This window comes from Lemur catta, chromosome 3 (genome assembly GCF_020740605.2).
Source record: "Lemur catta isolate mLemCat1 chromosome 3, mLemCat1.pri, whole genome shotgun sequence".
NCBI classification, from domain to species: domain Eukaryota; kingdom Metazoa; phylum Chordata; class Mammalia; order Primates; family Lemuridae; genus Lemur; species Lemur catta.
The window spans coordinates 34,922,218-34,944,115 of NC_059130.1; the positions used below are offsets into that span (position 1 = coordinate 34,922,218).

The 21,898-nt window shown below is 45.5% G+C and overlaps 1 protein-coding gene across 3 annotated transcripts in view; it reads left to right on the forward strand.

Moving 5' to 3' along the window:
- Positions 1 to 21,898, forward strand: part of C3H1orf226 (chromosome 3 C1orf226 homolog) — a 289,207-nt gene that overhangs the window by 65,239 nt on the left and 202,070 nt on the right. For 2 of the 3 annotated variants that reach the window (XM_045547211.1, XM_045547213.1), the window contains exon 2: positions 4,472 to 4,543. In XM_045547211.1, the coding sequence (XP_045403167.1) occupies positions 4,472 to 4,543 (72 nt within the window). Of the gene's footprint in view, positions 1 to 3,603; positions 3,698 to 4,471; positions 4,544 to 21,898 lie in introns of those variants that run through there. The other variant, XM_045547214.1, reaches the window with a different exon arrangement.

The following is a 21,898-nucleotide window of genomic DNA, read 5'->3' on the forward strand; positions in this document are numbered from 1 at the left end:
GTGATTAACGAGCCACCAACAGAAAGCTTTAACATCCCACCATCTCTTAGTAAGCCAGGAATTGCATGTGCCACTGTAAGAGCATCTGACTTAGGGTTCAATTCAAGTACCTGGATAAAAGTAAGGTAAATTTATAGACTCACAACAGGACTATACAGGGTGGAAGGGTTGCCTGGAGGAAGCAGGCTAATGCCTCCGATGCTGGGACAGCAGGCAGGGTCTAGGGCTCAGGCCTCTCCTCAGAGGGGAGATTGTCTCATGAAAACCTTGGGTGAATGTGTGTTCATTCTTGGAGGATTCCAGGCTGGCACGTGTGGTTTGAACATCTCCTATGTGCCTGGACCCATGGTAGGGCATGGCCAGCTAGTGATGAATACAGCATGCTTTTGGCCACGTGTTGATGCTGTAAGGAGACTTGTAGGGAGTTCAGCCATCTCTCCTTTCTGGGGGTCAACCAGGGGGAAGCCGAGATTAAGCAAAGATATCTAGGATCATGCATGTTGGAAGATGAGAGGGTGAGAGGGTAGAGGAGTGTTCTGTGCACAGGGAAGAGCATGTGTAGAAGCGCTCAAATGTGAGAGGATATGGTGTATTCGAGAAACTTCTGAATAATTGGAGAGGCCATTGATGTGAGATGAAGCTGGACTATGTGGCTATGTAGGCCATGCTGAGAATTTTTTTGTGTGTGGAGATAGAGTCTTGCTCTGTTGCCCTGGCTAGAATGCAGTGACATCATCATCACAGCTCACAGCAACCTCCAACTCCTGGGCTCCAGCAGTCCTCTTGCATCAGCCTCCTGAGTAGCTGGGACTACAGGTGCCCGCCACCATGCCCAGCTAATTTTTCTATTTTCGGTAGAGACAAGGTCTCACTCTTGCTCAGGCTGGTCTTGAAATCCTGAGCTCAAGCAGTCCTCCTGCCTTGGTTTCCCAGAGTGCTAGGATTACAGGCGTGAGCCACCATGCCTAGCCTATGCTGAGGATTTTGATTGGCATTTTTAGAGCAAATGGAAGCGAGCATGGGAGGTTGTTAAGCAAGGGAATAAAGCAATCCAATTTGCATTTTAAAGAGATCACTCTGATGGCCTTCTGGAGAATGGTTTGGAGGGGGCCACACGGGTAGTGGAGACACCAGTGAGGAGGCCGTTTATACACTGACAGAGGAACGTTTTCTAGGATCAGGTAGAGACAGTGTAGATGGAGAGGTGGAGGAGAGAGAATTGACAGGTCCTGATCACTGAGTAGCTGTGAAGGATAAGCAAGATGCACATTTGAGGATGACACTCAGGTTTCATGCTTGAACAGCTGGTGGATTTACTGGGGGCTATTAGTCAAGAGAGGAAGGCCAGGGGAGGAGCTGACATGGGGGAAGGACGGAAAAAAAGCATGAGTTTCTGCTTTGAAAACTATTCCTCCAATTCCCAGGCATCAGGCCAATCCACCTCCATTGTCCTAGGAGTCCTTGGAACCCTGTATCCTGCAGGAGAGGCAGATAAAGGGAATGCCATTTCTGAGTGATACCCTGTCACGCTGCATCTGCTTTGAACTGAAGGCAGGGAATCTTGCCTGGTCTCTGTAGGAATCGACAGAGCCCTGCATCTCTGAAGGTGGTTGGCTCCCAGGCTTCAACCTTATCTACCTGCTGAGCTAATGCATTCTAATCCAGGTTGGGAGGGTGCTGCCAAGGTTTGGCTTGCCGCAGAAATGATGGCGAGCTTGACCCATTGAAGGTGAACAGTTGTAGGGACCACCTCCAGCAAGTGGGTCTTGTCTTACTCTTTGTTCAAATTAGAGACTGGGGGACAGACTGAAGTTAGCGGTGCCCAGTTTAATGGTTAGTTACCCAGATACTCTTTCTGTTGTGCTGTTCCACATGTAAAGAAAAATGGTGTTCACTCACCATACCCTCTGGTTTTGCCCTGAGCAGTAGGCTTTCTGTTGCATCTCTGCTTCCCCGGCATTGTGGTTCTGCTTTTTGATTCATGTTGTTAGTGTGAATATTTAGCTTTTGTCTAGGAGATGTGGACCTGAATCCTGCTTTGCATATCCTTTTAATCTCTTTGGATGACCCTAAGGTGCAGCTATAGTGGAGATGGGTTATCTGCTCCAGGCTCGTTCTCAGAAGGGCATGTTAGTGATTTTCTTCACATGATTGGGAAGGAAAGAAGAAGATGAATGAGTAGGGGTGTGGTGTGCGGTGACTGTGTGACATGTGAGGTGTGCGAGCACATGTGTACCACGAGTGTGTGTGAAGGCATGTGGTGCACATGTGCACGTGTACCAGCTTGGGTGGTGGCTGATGGAGTGAAGGAGGCACTTGTGGGGTGAAGAAATTGGGTGTCTTAATGTGAGCCCCTTGTTAGGAAACCTTGCTCAAAGCTAGAAAGCCTCCTCTCCTCTCCATCCGAGCTGCTCTGTCTTCCCCATGCCCATGTTTCCTGACTGCACCGGCATTCTCAGTCCAGCAGTGCGTTTTCCTGAGGAGGGAGAAATGGGCTTGGCTCAGGTAGCAAGGTGGGGATGGGCAGGCCCAATGGTGGGTCTCTCTGGGCAGGGCTCCTTTCCAATGCGGGAGGACCATGCAGTTCCCCAGGCTCCCCTGTAATGGGTGACCTTGCTTAGTCCTGAGGTCCCAGCTTACACGTGATGGCTGAGGGAACACGAGCCCCTGAAGGCTGGTGTTCCTGCCTGCACAGAATTCAGGACAGGAGCCATCAGCTGTGCAGTGTCTGCATGGTGGGCAGTGTAGAAACTGCCCTCTGGCTGGAGAGCCTTTGAAGTTGGGCAGTCACGAATCCAGGCCTCACGTCATTCTTGGCTATGTGGGTCACTGACATATTGATAGACTGCGTGGACCCAGCAGAGCTCAGAGGGGAGAAATGCCACCATAGTTAAATCTGGCCATGCTGTTAAATGTAGATGGCTTCATTTATCTCTGCAAATTGCAAGGTTCTTCGTTGGCACGTATGTTTCTCTTCACAGGCTGTGTGGGGCTGTCCCCTTGGGACCAAACTGCAGTGTGCTGTCTGCTTACCACTGGCTGCTTGGAATTGTGCTCTTCAGTTTATTGCCGCAAACTGTTGATCAATACTAGGGGAAATCCTTTGTTTTCGAAACCCTCCTCACTGGGGCCAGGCCTTCGCTCTAAATTTTGGGAAAAACATTCTTTTCCTGTAACCACAGGAAAAACTTTTCCAGCACAGATAACTGTTCTGCTCTTATCTTCTCCTGTTAATGCAATCTTTGCTTGGGTAGAATTTTGAAAGTTATTCTGGGGATGTTCATTTCTAGGCTATCCCTTGGGCTGTTTTATGTGATTTGTGGGTAAAAAGGAAAGGCAAATCCCCATGGGTCAGTGTGTAATGGGCTGGTATATATGAAGGAACTGATATTGTATATACTTAATAAATGTTGAATTGTCCTCTTTTTTTAATTTCATCTTTACAAGAAATGATATCTAGAGATTATACTTTTGATCCAGCAATCTCGCTTCTGGGAATGCAGCCTAAAGAGCTACTTGTATGAGCTCAAAGATGTGTAGCTGGGGAGGTTCGTGGGAGCACAGTTTGTAATAGTGACATAGCATTGAGTTTTCATCAGGAGGTTCGCCATTCCATGTAATGTGGGAGACCTGTATGCGTTGGTTTAGAAAGATGCCCAAGTTGTATTTAAAGTCAAAAACCAAGTTGCGGAACAATGTGAGTAATATGAACCTTTTACGTAAAATAAATTCTCCCCCATGACTGTGATCATATGTCCATTAGTACACAAAGAGATGTACATTAAGTGTTGACAATGGGGACTTTATTCTTTTCCTCTGCATACGTCTGCATTATTTGAATAGCTTACAGTGAAAAAGTGCTCATAACATTAACCTGCATGTAATTTGGTTTTGAAAATAACTTAAAAGTATAATAAGGCTAAAATTTTTAAATAGTAGTTCATTTCTTTCCTCCAATCATGAACTTAATCAAATGTATGAGGTCTCCAAACATCGAGGGCTAACTCAGTGATGTTCCATTAATTAAAAAAAAGTATATATATATATTTTTTTCCTGAGTGCGCTAATATTTGCCAAGCACTTTTGTTTAAGAGATTGTATTTCATTAGATCTTCACTGAAGTCCATTTTACAGATGAGGAAGTTGAGTCTTGCCATAAACATAGTTGTGGGAGAGTCTTCACACCCAAGCCTTTCTGATTCGGAAGCCTGCTTGGTTAAACACAATGCTCTGCTGCATCACTGCATCTCTGATTCAGAGTAAAATGAAAAAGTAAGCAGTAATTTCTGGTTAAGGTGCTTTTTTATAAGTTAAAAACAGTCTCAAAACAAAACCTTTGGGCTCTTCATTTCCTTGTCTGTAAAATGGGGAGATGAACTGGATGGCCTCCAAAGGTGGTCACCACTCATATTCTGCAGTTAGGGACACTTGCTATCCCTTCTCTCAATGAGTTTTTGCTTTTTCCCCACAGTACGTAGGAAGCTTGGATGTGCCGAGGCCTAACAGCAGGGTGGAGATCGTGGCTGCCATGCGCCGGATACGGGTGAGTGGCTGGAGGTGGGGCTGTGTGGACCTGGAATTCAAGAACCTTAGCTACCAGCCCTTTCAGGTAGTGCTGGGGGGCATCAAAATGGATGGCTGCTCTCTTGCAAACCGCAGAACCCCCCTTCTCCCTATACCGTCCAGGAAGCCGTTCTGAGTTTGGTGGTTGATCTCGGTAAAAGGCCAATGTTAAAATGGATGTAATAGTTGGGGCAGAGTATGGGGTGGGGGTTACCATCTTCTCTGTCTTGTGAGTTGCAGCTCCTCAAACTGAGACTTGTATTACCCTTGAGGATGTGTGGTGTCTGGCCAGGGAGTGAAAGAATGGTGAAGTATCTTTTTATTCAAAGATTTTAGAGTAAAGGTTTAGTAATTAGCTAATAGTTGACTCAAAATATTTTTTAAAAAGGCAATTTATTGTGTTATAGAATATAAGATTTACTTGAATTTTCTAGACTAAATGTGGGATTTCAACAAAATTTCCTTGGTTGGCTGCTTTAGGTCCAGAAATGTCTATGCATTCTTTTTTGCCATTTCACATGCTTTAGAAGAGTGGGCATATATTCCAACTTGTTGCTTTAACTCTGTGGTGCATGGAACAGAATTAAACAGGAATTAAATTGTCTTCTGATCACTGTGAAGGAATTTGTCCATGGGCTCCACAGTGGAACAGAAGAAATTACCTTAGACTTGTACATTTTATAGGTAGGTTTGGGATTGGTTAAATGGATTAATTGTGTTTTTTAGAAAGAATTGGTGTTGAAGGTGGCTAGATTGGTTATCCCTGGATGCAGCCTGGTTTGGGGTCATTGCTTTCTTTTTTTTTATTTTTTATTTTAATTTTTAATTTTAATTTTAGAGACAAGGTCTTGCTCTGTCTCCCAGACTGGAGTGCCATGGCACAATCATAGCTCACTGCAGCCTAGACTTCCAGGCTCAAGTGATCCTCTTTTCTTAGCCTCCTGAGTAGCTGGGCCTACAGGTGCGTGCCACCATATCTGATGAATTTTTTAAATTTTTTGTAGGGACAGGGTCTCCCTCTGTTGCCCAGGCTGGTCTTGAATGCCTGGTCTGAAGCTAACTAACTGCCTTGGCCTCCCAAAGTGCTGGGATTACAGGTGTGAGCCACCATGCCTGGCCTCGTTGTCTATCCTTTAGAATAATCTTACCTACACGGAAAACATGTAACTGGTGCTGGGAGCTTCATTTTGCTGTTAGTTTTACTTTCAGCCAATTCTTCATCTGATCACCTCAATTCAATGACAGCAACCTTGGGAAGAAAATTAGCGTGTTTGCTGTATTTCTCTGAGTAGTCCATCAGCCTAACAAGATAATCTTTTCGCTGCCTTGATCCTCCCAGTCTTTCAGCATTTTTTTATTGTTAAGTTGAATTTATTGAGCCTGCTATTAAATACAACAGTACTATTTTTCATGGACATAGTAACAAGTAGCTTCAAATCACTTTCACGTAAGTTAATTCATTCACTGTTCACAGCAAGCTGCAAAGTTGGGGATCAGTTGCCCTCATTTCCTAGATTAAACCTAGGCTCAGAGAGAAGTGTACTGAGGAGGTGCATGGGTCTAGGAAGGGGCATGCATGTGGCCTGAATGCATTTTTCCCACTGGGTCTGGTAAGAAAATGCAAATTTCATCACCCCTTTGCTGCAGGCTTGGTGTTCAGTGTTTTCAGGCTTCTCTTCCTTTACCTTCTAGTTCAGATAACACAGAGGCCTCTGCTGGAGAATGTTTGGGGGTGTCACCATTGTCAGGATGGGCTGTTGTTGCTCTCACCACGGTTGTCATTGTTGCTGCTTGTGATAAGAAGGACTGGTGCTGGGCCTGGACTGTCCTGGTTTCAACCAAAAAAGTCCCTCTCTTATTCACGTGTGACTAAAGGGCAGGGAACGTGTTGTCACTAATAGCACTGTCATTATGAAAGTAATCTCTCTTTTCATAGTAGCTACTACTAGTAATAGCTACTTATGTGTCAGGTGCTTTGTTAAGCTTTCTAATATTGAAATAATGTTTTATTTACTATTTACAATTACTCTAGATGATGTGAGGATATTATTCCATTCTAGAGATGAGGAAATGGAACCTTGGGCAGGTTAAATAATTCAAGGTCAAGGCGCTGTTGACAGGTGAAGTTGGGATTCACACCCAGGTCTGTGCCTGCCCCTTGGTAACCCTGCTGAAGGCTCTTTGTGACACTCATATGAGTCATGGCCCCAGTTGAGGAATCAAAGAACTAGGACATGGAACTTCCCCAGTAAGGGAGCCAGTAGCAGAAACACAACTTTGTAGAGCAAGGAACAGGAGAACGTCACTGGGAAGCAGGGGAAGGCTTGGGCTGGCTGGTCATGGGATCTGCAGGCTCTTGGGTCTGGGGTGTGGCTCCAGTCTCCTCCCTCAGCACCTGCCAGCTCTTGTGCAGGACCTTTTCCTGCAGCTCCCCTCCCATGGGCCACTTCCAGTGCTTAATGAGCAGCTCATTAATTTAGAGGGAGAAATTAATTGGCCAGAAAGCTGTTTGATCTGGCTGTCCAGCCGCTTGTTTAGACTGGCCACTGTTAGTAGCAAGTGCTCTAGTTGTTTTACCCCAAACCCCACAATTCACTGCTAAGTCCAGGCTGCTATTTTCTTTTCTTCTTTTCCTTTTAAAAGCTGTTTTGGCTGTAATTATAGTTGTCAAGAACTGGGGCATGGGATTTGTGTGTAAAGGACTATTCCTGACTTTGTCTTTTCCTGTAGAACGGTGCCAGGCTAACACTGGTTGCTGGGCGCTTTTACGGGTTCAGAAGACACAGGCCTCGCAGCCTGGCCCGGGCAGTGGGCAGTCCTCAGAAAGCAGCAGTTATGATAAGGATCACAGGACCTCACCTGTGTGAGATGACAATGCTGTGAGATGGAATGCTGCATGAGACAGTTGTTGGGGCAGTGAAGGTCACCCTCTGTTTCCCAGAGGGTGAAGCACTCAGAGTGAAGGGTTCTGCCTGAGGATGTCCCATGCATCCTCTGAGCTGGGCCTCCAGCAGGTGTATGCGTTCCTGTCCTTCCCCAGCCCCACAGCCCAGTGGACCCTGAGCTACACATATGGACCTTGTTGATTTGACTGATGCTTTTCCCTTCCCTCTCTGTTTCTCTTTTGGTCTCTCACCTTCTTGATGTTCTTTTTGAATTTATGTTATCTGCCTGGGGCATCTTTTTCAGTGCATAACATTATTAATTTAACTGTTTTTAAGTGTAAAGTTCACTGGTGTTAAATATATTTATATTGTGCTACAGATCTCTAGAAGTTTTTCATCTTGCAAAACTGAAACTCTATACCCATTAAACGCAATCTCCTCCCTACCGCCCCCAGACTTTGGCAACCACCTTTCTACTTTCTGTTTCTATGATTTTGACTACTTCAGATGAGTAAAATCATACATTATTTGTCCTTTTATGACTGGCTTATTTCACTTAGCATAGTGTCCTTGAGGTTCATCCATGTTGTGGCATGTGACAGGATTTCATTCCTTTTCAAGGCTGTATAATATTCCTCTGGGTATATATACACCATTTTCTTTATCTGTTCATCTATCTGTGAACACTTGGGCTGCTTCTACCTCTTGGGTATTCTGAATAGTGCTGCAATGAACATGGGTGTGCAGATATCTCTTTGAGATCTTGCTTTGAATTTTTTGGATATATACCAGAAATGGGATTGCTGAATATGATAATTCTATTTTTTTTTTGAAAAATTTTTTTTAATTTCAGCATATTAAAGGGGTATAAATGTTTAGGTTACATATATTCTTTTGTGCCACTCTAGTCAGAGCTTCAAGCATGTCCCTCCCCCAGACAGTGCACACCGCTATTTTTAATTTTCTGAAGACCCTCCATACCGTTCTTCATGGTGGCTGTACCATTTCGCATCACCATCACACCTTCCTTGATTATGGTTTACCAAAGAGGATAAGCTAAGTGTTAGAACGGAGACTAAACCTGCAGGCCTCTAATACCAGATCTGGAACTTTCTCCACTACATATCAGCTGCCTTGTATTGGGCTTATTGCCTATATCACCCTCTGATCTCTGTGATGACCCAGGCAAAATGGAAGCTTAACAGACATTCCCTAGAACTGCTGGTTGATTGTCCTGCTGTTGTTTACCAAGGATCCAAAGGGCTGGGATGATGTTGGTTGGAAGAAGGGAGTGAGAGAATTGGGAATATGGCTCCTTTTTTAACTTAATTTTTTTTTTTTTTCGCTGTATACCTTAGAACAATTCACAAAGTTCAGGGAAGTTCTGCATGAGCCCAGGGATGGTCTGACACTGGGGTGGCTTGCTTGAAGGTTGCTACTCGTAGGTCGAGGGTGGCTGGTACCACTGAAACCAGGCTGCTGGCGTTGCACTATCAGTCCTGCGTGTGAGTAGGTGAGTCGGGCAGCGAGATGTTGGGTATGATTGACATTCCCAAACATTAACACCAATTTGTCATTTCACTTTCTAGCCTTCTTGGGAAGGCAGTCCTGTGTAGTCAAAAGAGCTCTCAGTGAAGAACAATGAGAGTTGGTCTTGGATCTTCTCCTTGACTTAATATATAACCTTGGCAAGGCATCTACTGTTAATCTCCGTTTCCTCATTTATAAAAGGCAGAGCATGATACTACTTGTTCTGTCTCTCTAGTGCTATTGTTGAATCTGGGATAATGCATAGAAAAATGTTTTATAAACCATAAAGGGCTATTTATATCCATTGGTATCATTTTTATACCTTCCTTTGGGTTTCAAAGCATTTCATAAATGCAGATAAATACCCTGAGAGTTACCGAGCTGCCTCATCTAGCTCCTTTTAATGGACAGTGTCATTTTTCAAGTTTAAGTGCAAACATCCTTTCCTTGGGGGGGAGGCTTTCCTGACTAGGTCGTCTTGTCCTCTCACGTTCTTGTGGCACCACACCCCTGTCTTTTGTAGCACTTGTCACAACTGTATTCTCAGTGTCTGGCATGGTGCCCATCTGTGCTCAGTAGACATTTGGTGAATGACTGAGAAAATTAATTTTAGTTGAAAACCATGTGAGCATAAAGCAGTGAAGCCCAGAGAGGTTCCACCGAAGGGGTTCTGGAAGGAGGAAGGCTGCACTGCAGTCAGACTTGACCAGTTCTGTATCTCTGCCAAGGACGCTGGTGGGGGGACAGCCAGGCTGCAGCACTGGGCTCTCCAGCGTGTCAGCTGCTGCCTCCCTACTCTCTCACCTTTGGAATCTGTTGTAGCTGCTGGAAGAGAAGCCTCAGTTAGAGAACAGGAGGGCCATCTTGGTGGCCCTTTGGTGCTGTCCTTGTGGCTGAAGACTGGATTTCTGGCTGTTAACCAGGGGACAGGTCCCTGCAGTGGAAATGTGCAACTTCCTGGAGACCAGTGCAGCTGGATGCTGGAGGGATGTGTGCTTGTGGCCCGATGACACACGGAAGGAGATATTTGGTCTCCTCCTGTGGCTCCTTTGGCTATGGGATGGGCAAACTTTTGGCTTTCAAAATGGTCTGGTATGGGATCAGTTTCCTATTTAACAGTGACGTGGTTTCCTAGGTGTGTCTGCTCAGGAGTGGTCTTGGTCTTGGTCTTGGTCTTGAACAGAATGGGCTGGTGGCCAGAAAATGGCCAAGCCCTCCCTCTCCCTGCAGCTCCCTTCCAGTATTGCCAGCTCTTCCAGAAATTTCTCTCAAGAAAAACAAACAGAAAAATATAAGATGGCCCTGGATGCTCTCCTGGGAGAACATCCAGAACTGGGTGGACAGGTGGCTTTATAGAGGTGGTGACTGGAGTTGTGAGTGCTTCCTCCCTGCATGTTTCCTCCTCTGCTGGCAGTAAGCCTCTGCACGTGGGCTCTTCATGCATTCAGCCATGTGAGGTCTTGCCCAGGAGTCACTATCTCCCTAAGTGGCTCCTCAGCATTGCTCACTCCTTTTGGTCCTGAGTTCAGAGTTGGCCGGTCTACCTTCGAACAGATGAAGTTATAACACAAACCTCTCTCTCACTGTGGTAGCATGGCCCTATTAGTTTACTGTGCTCCTGTAACAAATCACTGTGAACTTAGTGGCTTCAAACAGTACAAATTTATTATCTTATAGATCTGGAGGTCAAAAGTCTGAAATGGGGCTACATCAAAGAGTTGGCAAAATCCGTTCTATGTTTTTCTTTTTTTTTTTCCTGCTTAGTTAAAGGTTTTTTTAAATTTTTATTTTTTCAAAATATTAAGGGGGGTGGTTAACAAATGTTTTACAGTACATGGATCATTTCTGTAATGCTTGAGTCCCTGCCCATCACCCAAATAGTGTATGGCAAGAATGGAAAAACACACACCACGTGTATACTATTAAATTGGAACTAACCGATGAGCACACATGTGCACAGAGGGAAGCAAAACTCAGTAGAAAGCAACCAGGGAGAAGGGGAGGGGAATAAACCAGGCCAGTGGGTCTTTGTTTTTCTAGCTTCTAGTGGCTGCCTGGATTCCTCAGCTTGAAGTCCCTTTCCATCTTTAACATCAGCAATTCTGTCACTCTGACCTCTGCTTCCTCTCGTCACATCTCTGCCTCTGACTCTCCCGCCCTCCCCCCTTCACTTCTGAAGACCCTCGTGATTGGATGGCCCCTCCTCACTCTCCCCTTTCCCAACAATCTGGGATAATCTCCCCTTTGCAGGGTCCTTAATTTGATCACACCTGCAAAATCCCTTTTGTCACATAAGGTAATGCATTCATAGGTTTTAGGGATTAGGTCATGAACCTCTTTGGGATTATTATTCTGCCTACCACAATGGGATTAGAGTATTAGGCTGGTAGCAGAGATTGGAAAAATTCCACCCCCTCACTGAGGTGCTCTAGTAATGGGATCAGGAAAAACTAAATTCAAGTCCAGTTTCTTCTGTTTAGCTGAATGATTTTGGACAAATTTCTTAATACATCAGTTTTTGTTTAGCATTATTCTCTCCTTGGCAGATGTATTTTACAGTTCTGGATGAATGCATGCAGAACACTGAGTGGAGCACCTTAGAACATGCAGTGTGCACTATGGATAAGAGTCCCCTCGCCTCCTTTCTGATGACTGTGTGTGTATTGGGCAGGGACGATGGGGTTGGAAAACCATACAAGTTGGCTGCCAGGCACACATAGCACTTAACAAATGTTAACTATTATCATTAAAAACATGAATTCAGTTGCTTCCAGGCCAATTGCTTACTTTTTCTTAGCTGTCAGTAGATTAGTGTTTCTCAAACTGGGTTCTGTGGCTTGGAATTTAGGGATGTGTTTTTAAGAGTCTGAGAGTTCTCTATAAGAATTTAAAAATTTTGTATTTTCATTTGATCCTAATGACAACGAAGTAGAATAAGCCTATTCTGGGCTGTTGGAAGGGCCATTGTATGCCTGAGCACTGTCATTTGGTTTTATCATCCACGTTTGTGTTTGTCTACTTGTTTCTACTTGTGTTGGCACCAAATTAGTTCTTTTGTACATGTTATACCCTGAAGAAAGAGAACAGAAACATTTCTAATTTGTATATAATGAATTGCAATCAAGTGAAGGATGTGTGACTGTACTTTGTGCAGTAAGGAGTTATGGGTTAAGATTTTGCAGTGCTTGAAGTAGAGGAAAGTGGCAGGAAAATGGGGTCAGTGTGTGGTGCAGGTACTGCAGGCAGAGCTGCTGTGTAGCCCTACTCCCTGGCAGCTGTTTGAGTTACTTACTGCTGGTGATCTCATTATTTTCAGTCTCTCCTCTGATTTGTTGGCACTGTGCCATCCTAGTCATTGACATTCTGAGCATCACCCCTGAGTATGCATATGCCAGACTCAAAAGAACTTGAGTGAGAACTTGTTGTGAGCAGTGATACGGTTCAGTTCTCTGACGTGAACACTTTTAATCTGAATTTATTGGTTACATGATTTGTGCTTCATCTATAAATTTTGTATAAGACCTATATGTATAAGTAGTTTACGTCTAGTTTTATATTTTATGTATTTAAATGATGTAACAAACATAACTTACCAACACTGTTTTGGGTAACAGCTTTATTGAGATATAATTCATATACCATACAATACAGCCATTTAAAGTGTGCAATTCAGTGGGGTTTAGTAAATTTAGTGGGTTTTAGTATATTTAGCATATAGTTCTAGTATATTAGTATATTCATTTTTTGTTACTGAATAATATTCTGTAGCATGGATATACCATGTATTAGTTATTCATTCAAACACTGAGTGTTTGCCAACTTTTTTTCTTTAAAAGGGCCACAGACTTTATTAAATTTTAGAAAACACTTGATATAAATTGAGCAGTGTGTGATGGGATGGTTGCAGCTGTCTTCTTCTCAGCCAAAGGAAACAAACCAATGCTTTCTTAGGGGCCAAGGCATTATCATCAATATAAAGATTAGTGCGTTGGTAGCAGACTTAAGTTTTCCCCACTTATTACAAGAAGAGTATATTGACTTCTTTTTTTGAACTAATATTGCTTTAGGCTCTGGGGATACTACAGCAGTCTACAACACAAAGTCCCTGTCAGCATGGAGCTTGTATTCTGCTGGTTGGGATGGGATAAGGGAGGAGACAATAAACGTGCTAAAGTATCATATGTAAATTTTCTTCAGAACAATAAAGCAGGAGAGCTTTATACAAATGAGTATAGACAGTGCTGAGAGGTAGGGGTGGGGGTTATTTTATATACTGTTGGGGAAGGTCTCTGGGTTATAGTGATACTTGAGTCTCTAGAGATGTGAATGAAAAGAGGAAGTGAGCCATGTGAGTATCTGGAGGAATAGTGTTCCAGACAGAGGGAAGAGCAAGTGCAAAGGCCCTGGGGCAAGAATGGGCTTTGCAGGTTCAAGGAGTGGCAAGAAGGCTAGTGTGAATGGAGACTCATGAGCCTAAGGGAGAATGGTAGATTATTTCTAGGAATTTATTCCCAAGAGTCACACCTCAAGAGAATCTGGTTCGCTAAGTACCTGCTGAATATCTGGCCACACATGAGGAAATACATCTGTATTTCCACTGGATCTGCACCAGGCTGAAAAGTCACTCAGTATGAGGAATTTGGTTCTGCTCCTGAGGCGAATGATTCAGGAATGATTTTTAGCCTGGGGCAGAGCTGCTGAATGCATTATCTGTCAACAGAGAAGAATGAGTAAGAACCAGTTGTTATAGAAGCCAAACCCATGCTTGCTTTTAAATAAGATGCCTTGCTTTGTTGCGGCTGTTTATGCTCAAGAGTAATAAATAATGTCATTGCATTTCCATGGGAGTATTTGAATATTGCTCAGCTCAGTCTACGGTTTTTTGCACTGACCCACCTAATGCTTGGGGATCCTTTGAAGCCAACAGTGTTTATCTGTTGTAACAGGACAGTATGCAGAATGCCAGTTCATTGCGGCTATGCTAACCAGCCTTTGGGGACCATTTCGTTCATGCTTCTGGCATTGGCAACAGGTTGTGTTGAACTTCTGCTCCTTGTTTTGATGACTACTTAGTTGGCCCTTAAAAAGAATATGAATAAATAGTGTAATATTTATCCTTTTAATCATTTGTAAGTGTACAACTCAGTGGCATTAAATACATTCACATTACTTTGTACCCATCACCGCTATCTATACCCAAAACTTTTTCATCATTCCCAGTATGAACTCTGTACCCATTAAACTAACTTCCTGTTTCCCCCCTGTCCGTGGTAACCTCTGTTCTGCCTTCTGTCTCTGAATTTGCCTATTCTGGATACTTCATATAAGTGGAATCTCCTATATTTGTCATTCTGTGTCTGGTTTATTTCACTAAGCGTGATGTTTTCAAGGTCCATCCATGTTGTAGCATGTATCAAGTTTATTCCTTTCTGTGGCTGAATAGTGTTCTCTTCTGTGACTTTTCATACTTAGCACATTACTCAGGCTCTGGTGTGTGACTGGTTTCCTCTTGGGACCAAAAGCAGCATGTTACATAGGATAAGCATGGCTGGCCATGGAACAAACATCCTTGGCACCACACGTTGAAGGCCGGAGCTGCTGGGAGGGCAGACCTCCTTGATCCCTGCTGAAAGGCCCTGATTTGTTACATATGTGGCACTTTGTAGTTGTGTAAGTGAATTTTCATGTCCATTGTCATCGAATTTTAGCCTTTGATAATCCCATAAAAAGCAGGTATTATCCGTTTTGCAGGTAAGGGTCACAGAAGTGAAATGACTCCCTCAAGCTAATTAAATTACTGTTGGGCCTTATCAGTATTAATCAGAGTTGAGTACAGATTGTGCCGTGTGTTATGTTACTGTGTCAGGCTCTGTGCAAAGCACTTCACATGTATTATATTACTTGATCTTCATGTCATCCCATGTTATAGATGAGGAAACTGAGGCATGTTATAGATGAGGAAAGAGAGGTTAAATAACTTGCCCAAATCACAGAGCTGGTAAGTTGGGGAATCTAGGATTCACTCTAGAGCTTGAATGTGGTGTGGTTGTGGTATCAGAACCAAGACAAGACTCTAGTCTATGTAGTCCTGGATCAGAGATCCCACAAGAACATGTTGGCTGTCCCTGGACTGTCCCAAAATTCAGTCCAGGCAGCAGCATCTGTGTCCCTGATTGTTCCTTTCTCTAGTCTGGGAATACTGCCAGGCAGTGTATAGCACTAGATGTAAATAAAGGCCATTATTTGATTTTTATAAACCTCTTTTTACAGCTTGAGACCTATATATTCTGTGTGGCACCCGCATTTGGATGTCCCAAAGGCACCTTAAATTCAATATGTCAAAAACTGAATTTATCACTTCCACAGTCTCTCCTCTTTGCCCTGAACTTTGTTTCCTTGTGTCACGGAAAGTATCTTATCCACCTAAGAATGTAAGCTAGAAACCTTAGGGTCACCTTGGCATCTTCTGTCATTGGCCCCATGAGTCACCCTTCCTGATTTGCCTCCTGATGTTTCTCAAGACACGTCTCCCTCTCCATCCCATCCGGTGGAGGCCTGTCCTGTTGTATTGCACAGACAGCTGCAGTGGCCTTCCAGACTGTCCCTGTGCCTTTGGCTCTTCCCCTCCCACCCCTTCACACTGTTGCCAGGCTCATCTATCTGAAGGTCATTCTAGAGGCGGTGTCCTGCTTAAAACCATTTGGTGATGGCGCGTCACCTCCAGGCTGGTGTCTCAATTCCAAGCAAGGCACATTGGTTCTGCCTGGCTCCTCTGGCCACAGTAATGTCCCAGCTGTTCCGGGTGCCTTGCACACGTCCTGTTGGGGACCCCCCTCTACTCCCGCTCTTCCTTCTGCCTGGGAAGCACCCCTTCTCAGTGTGGCCAAAGTCTGCCTCCTCAGGCCTCAGCCCGACTTCTGCTTTTCCTCTGCCAGCCGGTTTGGACCTTCATCTCTTCTCAATCCCTTATGCCTGCAAAGTAGTTTGCCCTTCGTTCGTGTTACCATTACTCTAGAGAGACCTCTGGCTCCGCATTTACTGCAATGTATTTGTCTCCTTGAGGGCAGGGACTAAAACAGTTATCTTGAGAGCAAACGGGTGAATTACTCAACTGCTAATTCTTCCTTTGTAAAGCAGGGAAGATGTCAACCCTGTTGGAACTAAATGCAATAACGAGGTCAGGTCCTTAGCACTGTGCCTGTCCCATAATAAATACCCAGTGGATACCTGCATCTCCTCTCTGCATCCCTGTTGTATGTGTGACCGGAGAGAAACCTTTCCCGGTCATCTCAGTACACTGTGATTTGTTGAAGTGTTTCCCTCTGAACAGTTCTTGACTTGGAGGCAGAAGCCATTGGTTTATTTCCCTGCTCCACCACTGTGACTTTGGCCAAGTTAATTTCTTTGAACCTCGGACTTCCCACCTGTAAAGTAAGCATCATCATTGCCCTTTTACCAAGAAGGCTTTCTAAATTGTCAAGTGCGTGGACACACAGGTGGTGGCTGGACCCAGAAGGCAGCAAGAATTGGCAGCATAAGCCCCCTTGCTCAGGGCCCCTTGCTTGGTGGATGTTCCCGTGCCTGGTGGTGTTGCCCCTTGGTTGGCTCTGGTGCCTCCCTCAGGTCTAGGTCGAAAGCCCGGTAAGCAGAGACCTGCTGTCTGTGGGTATTCTGTGCGGCACCCAGCCCTTGGCATTTAATCAGTGTGCCAAAATAATGGGGCAGCTGCTGTTCCTCACGGTCTCCTCCTGCTGCACTAAGTTTCTGCCTCCCTGGAGAGGCATTCAACCACACGAAGGTTGGCGGTAGGAACGACAAACTGCTTCTCCGCAACAAGTAAACCCTGCTGTCTAACCAGTTGGAATCACCCTTGTTAGTGGGATATTAGCAATTTACCTTGTCTCCTTAACCACTAACCATCCTGAGAAGATTTGGCGTCCGCCTTTGCCGCTGTTAATTGTTTTATCACCCGAGGGCTTGTTAAATAAGGGAAGTGCACACCCAGATGCTCTCTTACAGAAAACAGTCATCCGGATCTTCTCCTCCTTACTCAGCCTCTCCTCTAGCTGCCTGAGCCCCGGGCCTCCAGGCCTCCCCCTTTGGAGGCTATGGTGGGAGAGCTGGGCCCTGGGCCAGGGAGTCCCTAGTTCTACTCCTTGGTTTGCCAGGACCTTATGCACTTCATCTCCTAGCCCTGGCTCCTGGGTGGTTGTGGGGCTGAAAGAGGTGCCTGTGTGACCTGTTTCCCTGTGAGAGGTCAGTAACCTCCCCCCCCCCCCCCCCCCCGCTTTCCAACAGCCCCCAGTTTTCCTCCTTCCACCTCCTGCCTTTGTTGAGCTTCCATCTCAGCCCCCCTAGGGGCAGTTCTGCCACCTGGGGGGCCTCTCAGGAAGGATCTCTCCCTGTGTAGCTTAGACACAGACCTCACTTATGATGTGTCCTGTTGACAGCCATCCCATCCTCTGCTGCTTCATTCTGTCACTTGTGGACCCCAGTGGGTCTTTGTTTATCCTGGCCCAGGAGGAGCTGGAAGAGAAGACAGTTTGAATAGTTCTGGGCACATATTAGTTGTTAACATTTTAAATTTGACTTGCTGTCTCCTCAGTTCTTTAAGGGTGTGAACCTAAAAGCCATTTCATGGAGCAACCAGGAAAGAACAGGGAGGTCGTGATTTTATTTCTTTTAGGTGACACTGATAACCAAATATGAGACACATCAGAATTCAAGTGGCTAGTTTAAAAATACCAATGACAACAACAAGTCTACAATAATGTGAGTTGTTGTATAACAGGTGCTGTTCTAAGCATGTTTCCTGTAGTAACTCACTGAAGCCTTATAATTGCTTTATGAAGAGGAGGTTCAATAACTTGCTCAAGGGCACACAGTCAGCAGATGGTCAGCATTTGGGCTCCAGAGCTTGGGCTCCTGACTACCACACTGCCTCTTCAAGGCAGACAGAAATCATCGCTGATCACCCTGTTTGGCATTCTTTGAGTGTCACCTGCAGAGCGAAGACTCGACCTCTCCACCAGGCCTCTCTCTGCATAGAGTCAGCAGTAGCCTATGTTTGTGCCACCCTGTTGAAACTGGCCCCATCTCATCCACACTTCTCTGGACTGCTGGTTGAGCCAATCTGCTCAGGTATGAATTTCCAAATCAACCTGTTCCTCTCTGGTCCTCAGCCAAGCTTTGTGACATCAGCTGGTATAGCTGCAGATACAGCTGATTAACAAGGTCAGGCTGCTTGGAGGGAGAGTGTGGTAGCAGGGTCACCGGCAGAGGTAGCCTGCTCACTTGGAAGGGCAGAGGCCTAGAAATCCATGTGCAATTGATGGGGGAGCTGTCGTAGTGGTGAGGCTTGTGGGCAGGGAGGTTTTTTCTCTTTGTCCCTCCTGCCCTCCTCTTCTCCTCCTCCTCACCTGCTCGCTCTCCCTCCCTCCCTCCCAACCTTCCTTTCTCCATTGAAAGACTAAGATTATGTCCTGGTAAAGATGGTACCTAGAAGAGAGGCTCTGAGCCTGCAGAAACCCTACCTTCCTCCTATGCTGTAACAAGTTGCTGCTGCTTATTGAACCAAGAGGCTTAAGGGCCTAAGGAAGTGAGGATTGAAATCTGGCTTGGTTCAGGCTTGAGTGTCCAAACCAGGCCTGCTCTGAGTTGAGCTGGCTCTCCCTGGTGTGAGGCTTATATCCAAAGATTGTCTCCCGCCTTGGAGAGCCATGCTGAGACAGTCTTCTAAGCATTGGACTTTGAGGTTAAACTAAAAAGTCTGACTCCCCTGGCTGGGATTTCTGAAAGAGTGATGGGATTCTAACTGCTTAGCAGGATACTAGATGCCACTTCCCAGTGAAGGCCACCAAGGGTGGGATTTGGGGCGGCTCTCTGCCTTTCTTTGCCAAATGACCCTATTGAATCTGGAGCCCTGGTTTGACTTTTCTCCTCAGCACCTGCTGTTTTCTGACCAATACCACCTCTTCCCCCCAGTTTTCTCTTTTACAGAAATCCTTTCTTCAAATTCGATTAGATTTCTTTGTTAGCTTGCACATCTGGTCTTCATTAAGCCGGGATGACGCTTAATGTAAGTAAGAGTTTGGCTGCCTTTAGACTAAACAACTGCACCCTGTGGAGGGGCCAATGGGGGAGTCAGTAGCTGGATTGTTTATTGAAAGAGATCATATTGATTTATGATTTTCACTTAAGTAATCCATTCCCAGACACCCCTGCATTTAGTTGCATGGTTGGGCACTCGGCTCCTTTAAGAATCAGGTGCCCTTGCCTTCAGAGAGAAGTTTCTCCTCAGTGTGCATGCAGGACCACCGTGTGCACGTGGCACGATCGTCTGTCCTCACAGAGGAGGTTGTGCATTGGCAGAGCTGGAGGGCTCCTGTGCTCCCAGCTTACCTCTTTGAACCAGGTCCTAAAGCGTGAGGTCTCTCATGTCTCTGCTCAGAAACCACCTGTGGCTCCCAGTTGCCTGTGAATGGAACGTGGAGTCCTCTGTTGGTGGTTGGGGGTCCCCAGTCTGGCTTCACTGTGACTGTGGGAACTCACTTTCCACCCTTGCCATGCAGACACTCAGTTCTCTGGCCACACTGATTTTCTTACTAGTCTTGCAGCATGCGGTGGCCTGTTTACCTGGACATTCTGCCGTTATGCTTGTCTTTCCTCTGGAATTCCTTCCCTATCTGTTCCCTGTTCTTCAAAGCCCATGCCAAGTGAAAACCTTTGGTATGAAATTTTTCTCGCTCCCTCTCAGCCATAGCATGCCCCTTTTGAACTCAGACACCTTCTCTGTATTTCTCTTTAGGTATTTTAGCTCGCTTTGTATTGTAATTGTTTTTATAAGTATTGTTCATTCTTACTAAATTGGGACTACTTGAAAGCAGTGACTCTGTGTTGGTCACATTTGTCCCCCGAAGGCACACAGCTCAGTGCCTGGAGTAGTAAGAATGAACATTTCCTGAGTGCTCACGGTCTGTTCTAAGCACTACACGTGTATTCATCTTGGGTAGACCTCACAGAAGCCCTTGGAGGGAGGTGCTGGTGTTAGTCCCATTTTACAGATAAGGTAACTGGGACTTGGGCTGAATAATGTGCCTGAGGCCACCCAGGTAGCAAGTGGCAGAGCTCTGGAGGTCCACCTGGGCCTTCTGGCTTCTGCACCTAGGCTCTCAACCACTGTGCCATGTGGCCTCTTTCTTAGTAGATGCTTGCTTGATACATGTTTATTAGGAAAGGTTGTGTTGAAGTTGAGAGGTGTAGGTGAGCAGGAATAGATTAGTTTAAAAACAAGAGAAGGGAAGAAGAAAAGGAAAATTAGAATTAGCAGATGAGAAAAGAAAAAAAGGAGAGCTGAGAAACCAAGGAACAGAAGAGACAGGTAGCTCAGAGGGTGGAGCTAATCACGCAGGGAGGCTTAGGGTTCACACTTTTGGAAGGTGGTGTGGGCTCCTGGGCTCTGGGAAAGACACAGGAGCTGTCAGTCAGGCACACTCAGCACCGTCACCGCAAGTGCTACTAGTGTGACTTATGGCTTTTCCAGAAAGGGATGGCGCAGAGAAGATGCAGAGATCAAGCTCTCCAAGCCCCTTTTCTGGTAAGGAAACGAAGGCCTGGAAAGGTTGTGGCTTGCTCTGGATGCCACCACAGGGCAGCAGCGCTGGCTAGAATTCAGGACCTTTGTTCTTTCTACTTCGTTTTCTGCTTTGTAGGGAATGACACATGACTCTCGCCCCTTGCTGTTATTGGAAAGGGTCACATTGCCCTACTGTGGTGGGCTTTTATTCTGCCTGCGTCTCCTAGATTGTGCACCTCGCCCTCTCGACAGCCTTGGCTTTGGTCCAGGCCTCAGCCACCTGTTGCCTCATCCGCTGACTTCTTCCTGCAGTGGGCTTCTGTACTTGATCTTTAATACCATGAAAGGCAGATTCTCTCCTCCTTGTCTCAACTATCCCACCCCTGACCTCAGAGCCTTCGGGTTCTAAGGATCCCATAAGTGAGCGCTTAGACCCTCACTCATTTTTAAGGTCTTTCCTCAGCATTCTCCAGCCTCTCTCCTTGAACTCATCTCCTCCCACCCACTCCCCACTTTGGCCCCCCACTCTTCTCCTGAGAGTTCTTTCAATCCAGTGACCTCTCTTCTCCCCTCTCCTGTTGTGCTTGTCCTCATGGCTATGTTACAACTGGCTGTGCTAGTCTTCCCCTTCATGGAGTGCATTGAAGGAGAGCTGATAACATTCTCTCACATTACCCTAAAAAGGCCATATATTTCCTCCTTGTTCCTCCTTAACCTTTTAAATGGAAACGTGTCATTCCCAAGGAACCCACTCAGCAGCCCTAAGGTGGGGGCTTCAGCCAGTGGGATGCTTGATCGTATTACACAGAAAGTTGCTGACTTGGTCAATAGGAGAAACTTTTCCAGGCCTCACTTGGCCTACCCGCTATCCTTTAGCCATCACAAGCAAGAGTTCTCTGTAAAGCAAACCAGAAGTCCAAGTTCAGATGAACCTGTGATAGGTTGTGAGGGACAGGGATGGGAGGAAACCCAAGCATCTGCCAGTAAGTGGCAGCTACAGAGGACACTTGTTGAGCCTATGCTGGAGAAGAATAAACCTCAGGGTCTCACATTTCGTGGATTCCAGGGTAGCTATAGCAATAGCAATGTGCATCATGAGATCCTGACTTTGTCTGAACTTTGAGAAATGGCAGTCAGAGAGACTGGGACTCCTCTATGGTGCTTATCAACCCTTAGCGCAAGAAAATGACCATCCCGGTCTGGTGTAGGGTACATGGGTCTGTTGAATGGGCATACCCCCAAGTTCACATGATTGTTTTTGCTGTCAAAATCCTCTAGAATGGCCTTAACTCTGTTTCTAAATTATTTAATATTGCAAGCCAGCAGCCTTCAGGAATAATCTTGA